The sequence below is a fragment of the Mirounga leonina genome, unplaced genomic scaffold, assembly GCF_011800145.1.
Source record: "Mirounga leonina isolate KUSES-001 unplaced genomic scaffold, KU_Mleo_1.0 Mir_376, whole genome shotgun sequence".
NCBI lineage: Eukaryota > Metazoa > Chordata > Mammalia > Carnivora > Phocidae > Mirounga > Mirounga leonina.
The window spans coordinates 10,741,823-10,756,362 of NW_023270718.1; the positions used below are offsets into that span (position 1 = coordinate 10,741,823).

The following is a 14,540-nucleotide window of genomic DNA, read 5'->3' on the forward strand; positions in this document are numbered from 1 at the left end:
CGCCGTCGGCGTGTAGCTAATGAAGGCTCCTGAGAAGGGCAACTTCGTGCGTGCGCATCACGTCGGGGCGGGACTTCGGCGTCCTCTTCGTGGCGGTTGTTTTGGCTGCTCTTAGGTCTGTTCGCTGAATGACACACTTTGACGCGCCGGTGGAGACTGAGGTAACAGGACCGGGAAGGCGCGAGAGGAGGCGCTGTCCCCTGGGGTCCGCGGCTGGCGACGCCGCCCGGGCTGCCCCGCGCCGGGACGGGGACCGCGGGTCCGGGTGTCCGCTCCGCCACAGGGTCCGACGGCGGCGGTAAGCGCTCGTCCCCCCACCCAGACCCCCGCGGCCCAGGCCCCGGCGTCCGGGACAGGGAGGCGGCGGCGGGCGGGGGCCCCGTGCGGGAGCGGGCTCCGGGCCGAGGGCGGCCGGGGCCGAGGCGGGAGGGGGGCTGAGGCGGGAGGATTCTGCCCTCGGGGGACAGAGAGCGTGAGGCGGAGTCGCGCCTGGACTGCGGGCCGAGGTGCCGTACCTTCGTTCCTCGGGCCCTGGAGGATTGTGAACAGAAGAGAGACGCAGTCAGTGTTAGGGTGTTAACAGCTTTCCAAAAGCTGTTCAAGAGAGTGAACAGGTTGGGATGGGGGTGATGAAGACAAAGAGGCCCCGGAAGTGGAGTTCTTGTCCAGGGTCGCAGAGCTGGGGGGAGCACTGCAGACTGAAGCACAGAGGTTAGCCTGAGGTCACTGGGTTCCAGGGCTGGGTGAGATGCAGGGGAGCCTGGAGCCCCTGGAACCCTGCCGCGGTCACCTGCTTCTCGCAACTTTCCTCTTCATGCGGATTGTTACAAGCGTAGAAGCACTCAGGGAACCCAGAGGAGTGAGTGAGTGAGTGGATGGTGTTCCAGAACCTCACTGGTCCTGATCCCTCTCATGATCTTTGTGACTGTGGTGTCCTGGAACTCTTCACATCATTCTTCCAGGCCTTGGGCCTGGGGACCTGGAACAGATTCTAAGCCCAGAGTCCTCAGATCAGGCTAGAGGTTATATGGAGTGGTTCCTATTGCTGGCAGCCAGTGGAGTGAGGTGTGGAGGAATGTTGCCCCAGCATGGGTACCAGTGTGTGCAGACCCTTGGAGGGGAGACTGAGCTGGATAAGGGAACCTCAGTGTCCTTTCTTGTGGGAACAGAGAGCAAGGGGGCAGGAGCCAGACCTGGATGGCACCCTGAGAAGTTGGGTGTCTGTTCTGGAGGTGATGGGAACAATGGGAGGTTTGGAGCAGTGGAGGGATCTGATCAAGCTCTTATGGGGCTTCCTGTGATTGCACCGTGGAGAACAGACTAGGGGTGTGAGGAAGACCAGGGAAGAGGGTACTGCAGTAGTCCAGTGAGTGTTGATGATGTGGACCAATGCGGTGGCCTTGGAGGTTGAAAAAGTGGCTGGATTCTGAATCAAGTTTTTTTTAGTAGATCTGTGATTTTCTGATTTTGAAGGTGAGAGAGAAAATAGTAGAAGTCAGGGGTGACTGCAAGATTTTTGGTTTATCAGCTGGAAGGCTAGAAGCTCCAACTGGGACGTAGAAGTCGGTGATAGGATTAATTTTCCTTCAAGATACTAGTTTTGTTTTGGCCATGTTAAGTATATGAGATGTTTCAGAGAACTAATGAGTAGAAGTAGAAATGGGTAGCTGGATGCACAGGTCTGCAAAACGTGGACCAGGATGGAGCTGTGTTTCTTAGCTTGGGCAGCTAAAACAAAATACCTTTATTTCTCAGAGTTCTGGAAGCGAGGAAGTCCAAGATGAAAGTGCTGGCAGCTTCATTTCCTGGTGAGGGTCTCTCTTCCTGTCTTGCTGATGGCTGCCTCCTCACTGTATCCTCACATAGCCTTTTGTTGGTGCAAACAAGTGAAGAGAGCAGGAGATCTTTCTCTCCTTAGAAGGGTCCCACCCTCCGAATCTAAACCTCCCAAAGCCCCAACCTCCAAATACCATCACACTGGGGGTTAGGGCTCCAACGAATGATTTTGGGAGGGTGCATACACTCAGTCCATAATTGCTGTGGATCACATTTAGGCGGGGTAATCCCAGCCATGATGATGTTAATAGTAGTCCAGGAAGGGGAGGGTGGGATCAGAGGGCTGGGTCTCATGCTTGGTCACCTATTTGTGGAGTGGCAGACATCATAAACACAAGTGAAAGACAGAAGTGGTGGTGGGAACAGTGTAGAAGTGTATGAGATGGCCACCATGTACAGATGGCCAAGGCTTCTGAGGGATGAGATGCAGAGGCATAGGGGTGGTGGAGGCAGTGAGGCCAGGACTGCTGCTTATTCAGTGCTCTGGGGTCACCAGGATTTTGTCATGACCTTGGTGTGTCAAGGGAGTTTCAGCCAGGCACGTGGATTAGCTCAGGGGCCAAGCTCAGGGGCCAAGTGGTCATGTAGGAGAATTGCTGGACCTGGGGTGGAAGGTCTCTGGCACTGGTTTTGAATGAGGGTTAGGAAGAGAGGAAGGCTTGACAGGCGAGAGCCCATCAAGTACAGCACAAGTGGAGGAGGGTCATGGGTGGTTGTGAGTGGCTGAGGTTGAAGCAAGGACTAGTCAGGCAGGGAGAGCTGTAGAGCAGGATTCTGGGCTGTCTCTGCCACTGGAGATGGGGTAGTTCTGGATCCTGTTTGAATTGCCAGCACTCTATATGCCATGTGCTGAATAACATGGAGCAAGGAGAACTGGGGGAGGGAGTGGGAACTGAAGGCCTGAGGGCCCTGGCATTGAAATGGGAGCCCACACCCTTAGTTATGTCTGAGGGGTATGATCTGGGGGATCCTAGCAGAATTGCTTAACGAGAAAGAGTATTTCCCTGCAGGCCAGGCCCGGAGCTTAGGTATCGTCTAACTGCCCACCTACCTGTGGCTGCTGTGGATGGATATAGTGATCAAAGGGACCAGGAGGAGAGAGTGGGATCAGTGGCATCAGGGCATCTCTTCTCTGAGATGGGGAAATGAGGAGGTGGGTGAGCAGGGGAAGAATGAGTGGGTAGATGAACTTGGGGTCCTAGGAGCGAAGCTGATTGTGGAATGAACTGTCCCATTATTGGCAGAGTTGTGTGACCTTTGAGGATGTGGCCGTGTACTTCTCCCAGGAGGAGTGGGGGCTCCTTGATGAGGCACAGAGGCTCCTGTACCACAATGTTATGCTAGAGAACTTTGCACTTACAACATCCATGGGTAAGGCCTTCATTTTCCTCTCAGTACCCTGAACTGTCTTTCTCCCTCTCCCAGAACCAAACCTTGGGCTTTTAACTTCCCACTTCCTTGGCATATGTGTTAAGGGTGCCACTGCTAAGCTGTGTGCCCTGTCCCATGCAATGCACTCCTCAAGCAGCCCTAACACCTGCGACCCCATGGTGTGCAGGGAAAGGTCTAGGAGTCTGGAGTCTGGCAACCACCCTAATGGACCTCACTTCATTCACTCTCTCCCTGATGGGATTACTGTGTCCAGATCGATGGCACCTTGTGGCCCAGGTTTTGCCCCTTCTTTTTATTTTATTTATTTATTTATTTGACAGAAAGAAAGTGTACAAGTCGGGGGAGAGGGAGAAGGGGGCTCCCCGCTGAGCAGGTCCTGATGCGGGGCTCGATCCCAGGACCCTGAGATCATGACTTGAGCCAAAGGAGACACTTAACCGACTGAGCCACCCAGGTGCCCCTGCCCCTTCTTTTTTTTTTTTTTTAAATTGAGATGTAATTGACATAACATTATGTTAGTTTCAGGTGTACAGCATAATGATTTGATATTTGTATATATTGCAGAATGCTTACCACATTACATCTGATTAGCATTCATCACCATACAGAGTTCCAAATATTTTTTTCTTGTCATGAGAACTTTTAAAGATTCCTTGTGATTGCTTATATCAGGAATTGTAAGCATTGTCATGGTCACTATTTACGTGGTCCATAGACCTTTCTTTTTCTTTTTTTTTTTTTAGATTTATTTTAGAGAGAGCGCACGCGCATGAGGGCATGAGCGGGAGGGGCAGAAGGAGAGGGAGAGAGAATCTCAAGCAGACTCCCCGCTGAGCATGGAACCCAACACAGAGCTTGATCTCATGACCCTGAGATCTTGACCTGAGCAGAAACCAAGAGTCAGATGCTTAACTGACTACGCCACCCAGGCGCCCCCTTTGTGGTCCATAGACCTTTCTTGAAAGACCCTCTTTTGAGATTTTATTGTAATGTTCTTTCCTGTGGTCTAATGTTTCCTGAGTTGCTCTGGGCCAGTGCTGACCACTCACCTGTCCTGTCTTTCCCTAAGGACTTGCTTCATTCGGGTCCCATGTAGTTACACAACTGGGAGTCTGGGGAGCGCCCTGCTTGCTTCACAGGGTGAACATGACAGGATGGTCTCAGAGGAAGCCTGGCCCTGGTGAGTGGCAGCTGGTGAGGGGTGGGGGGCATGACATCAGGGCTGTGTTCTGAGCATACCAGGAACCTGCCCTGTGTTCACCAGTGTTTTGGTACATTGCCACTGGACACATCATTTACACTGTTTTCTGCGTACTTGACACTTTTCTGATTCTGAGTGACATTTCATCTGTGACTTCCATTCCCTGGCCATCCCCAGGTTTCTGACCTCCATGTATCATTTGTTCCTCTCCACTGCACGGTCTGCAGTTCTCCCACACGTAATGTGTTGTGAGGTATGCACATAGCCTTAAACCCAGATACTCAGTCCCACTTGTATTTCCCTCGGCCTGGACACAACCATCATTCTGTGTAGCGCGGACTTGTCCCTAGACAACAAGTTCCTGCTGAAGGCTGTTGGAGAGGAGTGAATTCGTGATTCTGCCTCCCCTTCCTGTGTTGCACCCCATACTTGTGCCCTTTGTCTCAAAAGGTCTCCCTCATTCTCATCTTTAGAGGCCCAGTACTGTAAAGCAGCCCTCCCTTCACATTGCTGCCTCATTCTGAAATTACTCCCATGGATTAAACATTTTATTTATTTGAGAGAGAGAGTGAGAAACAGCATGAGAGGGGAGAGGGTCAAAGAGAGAAGCAGGCTCCCCGCTGAGCTGAGAGCCCAGTGTGGGACTCGATCCCAGGACTCCGGGATTATGACCTGAGCCGAAGGCAGATGCTTAACTAGCTGAGCCACCCAGGCACCCCTATAACACACATTCTTGATGGGACTTCACTCTCTGCAAAGTTAAAATATACTGTATCAGTATTTCTCTACTTTTCACATTGTTGGTTTGGAGCAGAGGATGAGGAAGTACCTTCTGAGCAGAGTGTTTCTGTTAGAAGGAGTATCACAGGTCAGGACTTCTAAGGCAGACTCATCAATCCAAAAGACTCATTTCTGTGAGAATTGTGTCCCAGTATTTTTTTTTTTTAAGATTTTATTTATTTTTTGACAGAAACACAGCGAGAGAGGGAACATGAGCAGGGGGAGTTGGAGAGGGAGAAGCAGGCTTCCCGCTGAGCAAGGAGCCCAGTGTGGGGCTTCAGGACCTGAGCCAAAGGCAGACGCTTAACTGACTGAGCCACCCAGGGCTCCCTGTGTCCCAGTATTGAAAGACGATTTGCACCCTTCTGAGCCAAGCAGCATATTCTGGGCAGAAGTCATACTTGGGTGGGGCATCCAGAGGCTTCTGGTTTGGTGCAAACCTTCACCAGTACCAAAAGCATGACAGTGGAGAGAAAATCTTCAGAATAGATGTGAACAGTGCCTTGTTTGTGATGAGCTGCAGATTCCATGTATCAGGGAAGCCCTTCACCTGTGGGGAGTGTGGAAAGGACTTTCCAGCTACCTCAGGCCTTCTCCAGCACCTGGACACTCCCAGCGGTGAGAAGCTACAGTGCAGCATTGAGTGTGGGGAGCCCTTTAACAGTGGAATAAGTCACAAGTGGATTGAATGCAGGACAGTTTTCAGGAGCACTCACATCCTTCACCACCAGTGATTCCACACTGGAGAAGGTCTTGATGGATTTAGCAAATGTGGAAAAGCCATCAGCTACAAATACAGACCTCTTCAGCACCAGCAAATTCACGCTGGGGAAAGGGCTTACGAGTGTAGTGAATGTGGGAGATTCTTTAGCCACAAAACCCATCTCATTTGACACTGGTGAGTTCACACTGGAGCAAAGCCTTATGAGTGCATAGAATGTGGCAGATCTTTTAGCCAGAAATCTGACCTCATTCAGCACTGGAGAGTTCACATACAACATGGTAAGTTTTGACATGTGTAAACACTTAGGAAACCATCCTTGTTATCAGTGATGATGAGCATGCCCGTCACCTGCGTCTTTTCCTTATTCCCTTTTATAATCTCTCCTTGACCCTCCAGGCCACCTTTGATTTACATTCCTTTACAACTGATTGCATTTTCTAGAATTTTATGATTGATGATAAAGTGTTTACTCTTTTTTTCTGTTTTCTTGACACTGCTTTGAGATTCATAAATGGTGCTTATAGGACTATTTAATTCTTACGCTTTTTATTTCATGTGTCGTCAACAATATCATCCATTCATCAGTTTATGGGTATTTTGGTTATTTCCACTGTTCAGCTATTGGAAATCTGATGTAAAAATTTGTTTATAATTCTTTATATGGATATATGTTTAATTTTTCTTACATTAATGACTGAGTGCACTGTCTGAGTCATAGGGTAGGTGAATATATAACTTTTTTAAAAATACTGCCAAACTGTAATCTAAAATGGTTGTGTCCTTTCGTACTCCCACCAGCGGTGTGTGAGACTTCCAATTCCTTCACACCCTTGTCAATGCCTGGTAAGATGACTTTTTAATTTTACTGTTTTAAAATAAGCATTGGTATCTCATTCATTTTAGTTGCATTTCCGTATGGATTTATGATGTTGAGCATTATTTCATGTATTTGCCATCTATTTATCTTTTTAAAAATATGTTATTTATTTATTTGACAGAGAGAGAAAGAGAGCACAGCACAAGCAAGGGGAGCAGCAGGCAGAGGGAGAGCGAGAGGGAGAAATAGGCTTCGCGCCGATCAGGGAGCCCAATGCGGGACTCGATGCCAGGACCCTGGGATCATGACGTGAGCCAAAGGCAGACGCTTAACCAACTGAGCCACCCAGGCGCCCCTCTATTTATCTGTTTTAATAAAATGCCTATTCTTCACTTCGGGCTAGTTTCTATTTTATGAAATTTGGTTATTTTCCCTTTAATAACACGTAAGATGATGAAACAACAAAGACTTATGTTGGAATTTTATTTGTTCTTCAGTAATGTGAGCAACTTCTTTGTTGTGTGGAATAATTGTTTTTGAATACTGGAAGAATATTCTGTCTTTTTTTTTCTTTAATTTTTCTTGGGGGCATGTGCAATGTAGTGGCTACCTATACCATTTAGTAGCGTATTTTCCATCACTTTTCTAGGGGTAGACGTTTGATATATTCAGCAATACAATAAATTAAGCCCTAGTCTGCAGCATTTGCCAACTTCCTTGGTATAAGTTCTCCCACGATGGCCAGTTTCAAACCGAAAACGAGGTTGGGACGAGTTGGCAGTAGCACACCGTTCTCTTCACGCTGTTGATACAGTAGCCACAGATAACCTCAAGAACATATATGATGAAACAGCAGAATGATAAGGGAGTGATGCTATTGGAGTATTTGTAATTTAAAGCTTGATATATAATTGACAAATGCACATATTTGAAATGTATATTTTGATGTTTTGAGTCATAAAAACTAAAGTTTCGGGGCGCCTGGGTGGCTCAGTCGTTAAGCGTCTGCCTTCGGCTCAGGTCATGATCCTAGGGTCCTGGGATCGAGCCCTGTGTCGGGCTCCCTGCTCAGCGGGAGGCCTGCTTCTCCCTCTCCCACTCCCCCTGCTTCTCCCTCTCCCACTCCCCCTGCTTGTGTTCCCTCTCTCACTGTCTCTCTCTGTCAAATAAATAAAATCTTTAGAACAAACAAACAAACAAAAAACTAAAGTTTCCATGTGCCCTTTTTAAATTCGTTCTTCCCACCATATAGAATTACTGATACGAGGACATATTCTACCATTTGAATAAGTAATGGCTACTTTCAAATATAAACAGAAGTGGAAAAGACTCTCATAGAGCCTCAGTCTTCCATCGTTTTTTATGGTCTTTCTGGTTTCATCTTCCTTTGTACATATCAGTGGGCTATTTTACCCATGAAACATAGACATCATGTTTTTCAGTGCATACTAAAGAATGCTTTTCTAAAATGTAAGAGCTTTTTCATAATGCTAATAACTTTCTCCCAGAATAAAAATATTTTAAATTATGATAAATATGAAAAATTCAATGATGAATTTTATCAGTTTTCTCAAAAATGGGTTTGTTCTTTAAGGTAGACTAGTTACAGGGGCATCTGGGTGGCTCAGTCATTAAGCGTCTGCCTTCGACGCTCAGGGTCCTGGGATCAAGCCCCACATCGGGCTCCCTGCTCAGCGGGAAGCCTGCTTCTCCCTCTCCCACTCCCTCTGCTTGTGTTCCCTCTCGCTATGTCTCTCTGTCAAATAAATAAATAAAATCTTTTTAAAAAGGTGGACTAGTTACAATCAGGATACAAAATATGGGGCGCCTGGGTGGCTCAGTCGGTTGCGTGTCTACCTTCAGCTCGGGTCATGATACCATAGTCCTGGGATCGAGCACCACATCGGGCTCATGCTCGGTGGGGAGCCTGCTTCTCTTTCTCCCTCTGCCACTCCCTGTGCTTGTGCTCTCTTTCTCTCAAATAAATAAATAAAATCTTTTCTTAAAAAAAAAAGGGTACAAAATGTGTTTTGTGGGTCTGTTAACCTATAGGTGCTGTAGGAAACAGAACGCCATAGCGACCACTGGCGCATGTTCGCTCAGACTCTGAGATCTCTGAGAAAACTCGAGATTGCAGGGTTAAAAATAACCCGAAAGGATCAGAGTGAAATGCCCTTGGGACGTGTGTGGTCAGTTCTAAAGTAGGCTGCAGAAGATGCTTAGTAGATAGGAAGCCAACACTGGGCACTCCCCTCTTTGTTCCTTTATTCTGTTTTAAAGATTCTTACGTGCTTGACTAATCCTGTATACGTGGAGGAATGTGTCTTACTACACCCCTGCTGTAAATCATTATAGATCTATATCGCTGTAGAAGGTATGTGAGAGGGCGCCTGGGTGGCTCAGTCGGTTAAGCGACTGCCTTCGGCTCAGGTCATGATCCTGGAGTCCCAGGATGAGTCCCGCATCGGGCTCCCTGCTCGGCAGGGGGTCTGCTTCTCCCTCTGACCCTCCTCCCTCTCGTGCTCTCTGTCTCTCATTCTCTCTCAAATAAATAAATAAAATCTTTAAAAATAAATAAATAAAATAAAAACACTGTAAAGGAAAAACATTAAAGGATCTCATTTGTAGAGGATATAATTACCTTCTTTTTATATGTAGAGGATTAATTTAAAATGCAGTAGAATTAATGATACCTAAATATAAGAAAAACATACAAAATTAATAGTTTTCAGATATCTCAGCATTAATAAATATACATATATTTTAAATACCTATTTTACAACATCCTTACATATTCATAAAAACTTGAATAATGAGGAGAGAGTTATCCAAAATGTCTTTTTTCAGGAGGCTGGGCCTGTGGTGACAGTCACCACAATCAGAGGATGGGTGGTGGGGAATCAGCAGAACCCTAAGACATAATTTAAAATTCTCTGATCTCACCTCAAATTATCCATTCACCTGGTGCAGTAATGACAGTGCCTGCTTGGGGAGTTGAGAATAACTCTGGAAAGCTTTCTGTCTCTTCTATCGATTAGCAGAAACAATAGTGATTAATCAAAAGCAGGGGGAAACATTACTGAATGTTTGAGACTGAAAATCTCCCCAGAGGGGGGCAATAAATAGTGAGATCTGGGTCAGGAGATACTGCAGCCCAAGGAGATAGTCTAAGTGGACAGTGTGCTTCCATGATAAGGTTTCTATCCATATTTATTATTATTGTTATTATTATTTAAAGATTTTATTTATTTATTTGACAGAGAGATAGAGAGCACAGATAGGCAGAGTGGCAGGCAGAAGGAGAAGCAGGCTGTCTGCTGAGCAGGGAGCCCTATGCGGGGCTTGATCCCAGGGCCCTGGGATCATGACCTGAGCTGAAGGCAGACACTTAACCGACTGAGCCACCCAGGTGCCCCCAAATTTATTATTAATATTAACGATTCTTCAGACCTCAGAGAAGCATCCTTATTCATGATGTGGGCAGAGAAATAACATCTTACAAAAGAACCAGAAAATGAGTTGTAGATAGATAAGGAGGAAAAGGAAGACTGGGAGAGTATAGATTGGATTTCAAGAAAAGAAAGCCTAAAAGCATCCAAAGATACTAGAGAGGCTACTTTTAAAAGACCTGGAAGTGACCATTGCATTTAGTGACCGTAAACTTTAGCTGACCATGCTGACAGCAGTCCTGCAGGACGTACAGGCCGAAGCCCGTGGGTAGTAGGGGGCAGCCTGCCATGAGACAGGGACAGACTGTAGATACCCGCTTTTAGCTCTGAAAGGAACAGACATGGGGCGCCTGGGTGGCTCAGTTAAGCGTCTGCCTTCGACTCAGGTCACGATCCCAGGACCCTGGGATCGAGCCCTGCATCGGGCTCCCATGGAGCCTGCTTTTCTCTCTCCCTCTGCCTGCTGCTCCCCCAGCTTGTGCTCTGTCTCTCTCTGTCAAATAACTAAATAAAATCTTTTTTTTTTTTAAGATTTTATTTATTTATTTGAGAGAGAGAATGAGACAGAGAGAGAGAGCATGAGAGGGGGGAGGATCAGAGGGAGAAGCAGACTCCCCGCCGAGCAGGGAGCCCGATGCGGGACTCGATCCCAGGACTCCAGGATCATGACCTGAGCCGAAGGCAGTCGCTTAACCAACTGAGCCACCCAGGCGCCCCCAAAATCTTTAAAAAAAATAAAGGAAAAGACATGAAAGCTTCCTCTCCCTTAAGTCCTCCCGTACAACTAATTGAAGTACACAAGAAGTGAAGACAGAAAAAAATGGTCAACTCTTCAACTCACCAGTTAACATTACTTTGTCAGTGTAGGAGTCAGAGAATGTCAGTCATTTGGTTAAAACCTTGCAATGTCCCCTAGCTTTTCTGAGAAAAGGCAAAATCCTTGCAGAGTCCTGGGGAGCCTCACTGGACTTGGTGCCGTGTTGCCTCTCTAAGCTCTTCTCTGACAAGCTCCTTTTGCTCTCCTGGTTCCATATGCACTGGCTGCCAGTTTTGCTGGAACACAACTGCTGCCTCTTCCCTCTGCTTTAATCTCACCTCCCCAACTACCCATGTGAACCTCCCGCCGCATCTCTTTTCTTTTCTTTTTTTTTTTTTATATATTTTTATTTATTTATTTGATAGAGAGAGACACAGTGAGAGAGGGAACACAAGCAGGGGGAGTGGGAGAGGGAGAAGCAGGCCTCCTGCCGAGCGGAGAGCCCGACGCGGGGCTCGATCCCAGGACCCCGGGATCATGACTTGAGCCAAAGGCAGACGCTTAACCAACTGAGCCACCCAGGCGCCCCTCCCCTAACTGGTTTGGTGCTGGTTTTCTGGCTTTCTTCCATGATCTTTCTCATACACTGAGAATAATGGGTGACAGGTTATGTGCTTCATGGATTTGTTGATTGAAACAGTGCCTAAAGTTTTCTCCACTTTCTACAGGTTCATCTCTAACACTCTGGCAGTTCCTTCTCATTTCCCCCTCATTGTTCTGCTCTTCAAGGTGGTTACTGCACATGGTTCTCTGAAATAAAACGTGATCCTAGTTGGGAGACACACCCTCAGGTTGGCCGCAAACACAGCTGCCCCCGTCCCAAGTCTCTCTGGATAAAGTAAGTCGTACTTACTACAGCATACAGGAATGTAAACCCTTCTCAAACCTCCTTCTGGGATCATCTTAAGTCCCTATACAGGCATATGGTCAGTACAGTTACAGATGGGATGATAATCACTTCCCAGCAAGGGGGCTGACCTCATGGTGGGCCAAACCATTCTCCTGAGGATAAAATGCCCCCTTTTCATTTGTGCTCTGTGACCATGACGGCCACTGTCCCCCCAGGGAAATGTAATTTGGTAAATAGACCTTCTCTTTAGGCAAAGCACAGAAATAGAATATTTACTAGAAAACCTAATATACCTGACACTAATATAGCACGTATGTTAATTATGCTGGAATTGAAAAAGAAAAGGAAAAAAGAAAACCTAATAAATAGTGTGTGGAAGTTTAATGATCTTGTTTCTCCTGAGGTTGCAATATGAGCCCTGATAAATATAGGTAGGAGGCATATTTTCCAAGTGTTCCTCAAATGTTTAGTCCTCATCTTCCTGTCCAGGGGTGCATGAGATTTAACCTCTGTCTTCTCTGTTATTGCTGCATCTGGAGTCTTCCTAAGTAAATACACTGAACTCAAAGTCTTCATCCTCTTACATGTAAGCAAATATTAATTCTATTTTAGAGACTAGATTGTACAGGCAGGAAAGCCAATCTGTGCCAGTTCAATCTGTTTTTGTTACAGAAATTCTTTAGTATGTAAAATTTTTATCCTATTAGATCAGATTATGGAAACTTGTTTTAATTTAGTTATATACACATAAGATGCACAATTTATTTAATCGCCTTTTAATTTTTCTCCCCCTGCATCTAGGGGTCTGTTTTCAAATCAGTAAGTAATTAAGAGCTAGCATTATGCTCGCCACACCTGCATTTGCTTAGTACCTGGGGTGTAAAGTTCTTTTTCCCCCCCCTCCATCTTAGGCCCATGCCCCCTAGAGCGGCATGCTTTTTTTTCCCCCCTGAGGCTTTGCTCCTGTCTTTGGTTGATAAGCTGAAAGTGGGAGGAGAAAGGGTCCTGGTCTATCCAGGCAGTAGCCTTCCCTGGTAAGGCCCCAACTACAGGATAATCAGCCGGTTTTTGCCTTTTTTCTTTTTCTTTCTTTTCTTTTCCTTTTCTTTTCCCTCTTCTCTTAGCAAAACCTTTTAGAATGGCTCTTATCTGTAGGCAGCTAATTGTTACACCCCACCCCCACCCCCGTGGGCTGTCCACCTGACCATCTCTCCAAGTGGTGCTCTCCCTCTCCAGGGCGTCCCGATCAGCCCCAGAGGGGCTGGGACCACGAGCGACCCCAGGAGGGATGACGGGTGGGGTGGGGACAGCCAGGACCCTTAGGAGGGGTCAGGGAGGACTGTGCGGGGAACGTGCAGCCTGCCCCCAGAGGGGCGCGAGTGATCTTCCCCAAGGGCTACTCCGAAGCACCGAGCACCTCGGCTTCCAGGCAGCGCGCAGCGGTGTGCCTTGGGGGAGGTGCGCAGCTTGGTGGCTGGAGACCTCCTGAAATCCCTGTCACCAGAGGCGCACTGAGAAGTATTGCTTTACATGCCGGGTGGCTGGGAATCCGGGAGCCAGGGGATAATTACCCCTTCTTGTCGGGATCGCAGCTGGAGAGCGGTATCTCGGGTGTATTGTTGGGATGGGGGCAGGGTCCGCACTTTGAGAGGCAGACTTGGCTACACTTGGAAGGAAGGGGCAACACCGAGGAGCGCCGAGCAGGGCACTGAATGCCAAGACAGGAAGTCTTCCCGGAGGGCTCAGACAGTTGGCGCAGTAAACGAGCCAGGCAGTAAGTGCTCAGTCAAAGGCATCTCTTGGGGGTGCCTGGGTGGCTCAGTTGGTTAAGCGACTGCCTTTGGCTCAGGTCATGATCCTGGAGTCCCGGGATCGAGTCCTGCATCGGGCTCCCTGCTCAACAGGGAGTCTGCATCTCCGTCTGACCCTCCCCCCTCTCATGCTCTCTCTCATTCTCTTTCTCAAATAAATAAATAAAATCTTAAAAAAAAAGGCATCTCTTGGGGACTTTCCCCAGAGTTCAGAATCATCCCCTCCCCCTGGCCAAATGGAGGAATAATTCCCCTTTAAGGGAATTATTAATTATTACTAATCTTTAAGGATCACTCCAACATGGCAGCAGAAATTACACTTGGAGAGGCATATTAAAGAATTTATTATACTCACAGATCCTAGAAGAGAGAGGCCAGATGCAGACTCAGGGGCCAGATGGAGGAGAGCCCAGGAAGCCGGTTCAACCAAGCAGGAGGGGAGCAGAAACAGAGAAACAGAACAAAGACCAACAGGAGTTAGAGACAGGAGAAAGCAAGAAGGAACACTTGTGGCAGGGGCCAGCCTTATCACACTGGTGCATTGGTCACCTGGTGTTCACAGCCTGTTTGTGGGGATGTTGAAGCATCAGGGACATAGGAAGTTTAAAAATTTTAGTTCACTGAGTGTGTGTGTTGTTTGATTGTTTTATGGGCTACGTTGTGTCTGGATGTCTCTAATAGCATGTCTCTAAAAATAGTGAGTGATAAGCGTGGGACTGAAAACCTCCACCTTCTTCTCTTTTGTTTGTGGGTTCAGGATTCTTTTTGTTGTGCCTGTGACATTAGATTTCTAGTAAATATCTGTGGCCGATGCAAAGTAGATTAAACTTCATCTCCTATTTAGAGAAATAGAAGTCATGCTA

At 47.2% G+C, this 14,540-nt stretch overlaps 1 protein-coding gene across 1 annotated transcript; it reads left to right on the plus strand.

Annotated features, from left to right (window-relative positions):
* The first annotated feature begins 1,822 nt into the window (after positions 1–1,822).
* LOC117997902 (zinc finger protein 570-like) lies at positions 1,823–12,348 on the plus strand. The gene is made up of 5 exons (XM_034986451.1): positions 1,823–2,989; positions 3,081–3,207; positions 4,298–4,408; positions 6,735–6,776; positions 11,685–12,348. Exons 1-5 carry the CDS (start codon positions 2,903–2,905, stop codon positions 11,768–11,770), a joined length of 453 nt encoding a protein of 150 aa, XP_034842342.1. The 5' UTR covers positions 1,823–2,902; the 3' UTR covers positions 11,771–12,348.
* Positions 12,349–14,540: the final 2,192 nt, after the last annotated feature.

What these genes read in the sequence shown, in the direction of transcription:
- LOC117997902 (XM_034986451.1), top strand. Translation starts at nt 2,903, where the DNA reads ATGGATATAGTGATCAAAGGGACCAGGAGGAGAGAGTGGGATCAGTGG. An exon ending in TCAGAGGAAGCCTGGCCCTG is followed by an intron (nt 4,409 to 6,734) that starts GTGAGTGGCAGC and finishes TCCCACCAGCGG; the next exon opens with TGTGTGAGACTTCCAATTCC. An exon ending in CACACCCTTGTCAATGCCTG is followed by an intron (nt 6,777 to 11,684) that starts GTAAGATGACTT and finishes CACTTTCTACAG; the next exon opens with GTTCATCTCTAACACTCTGG.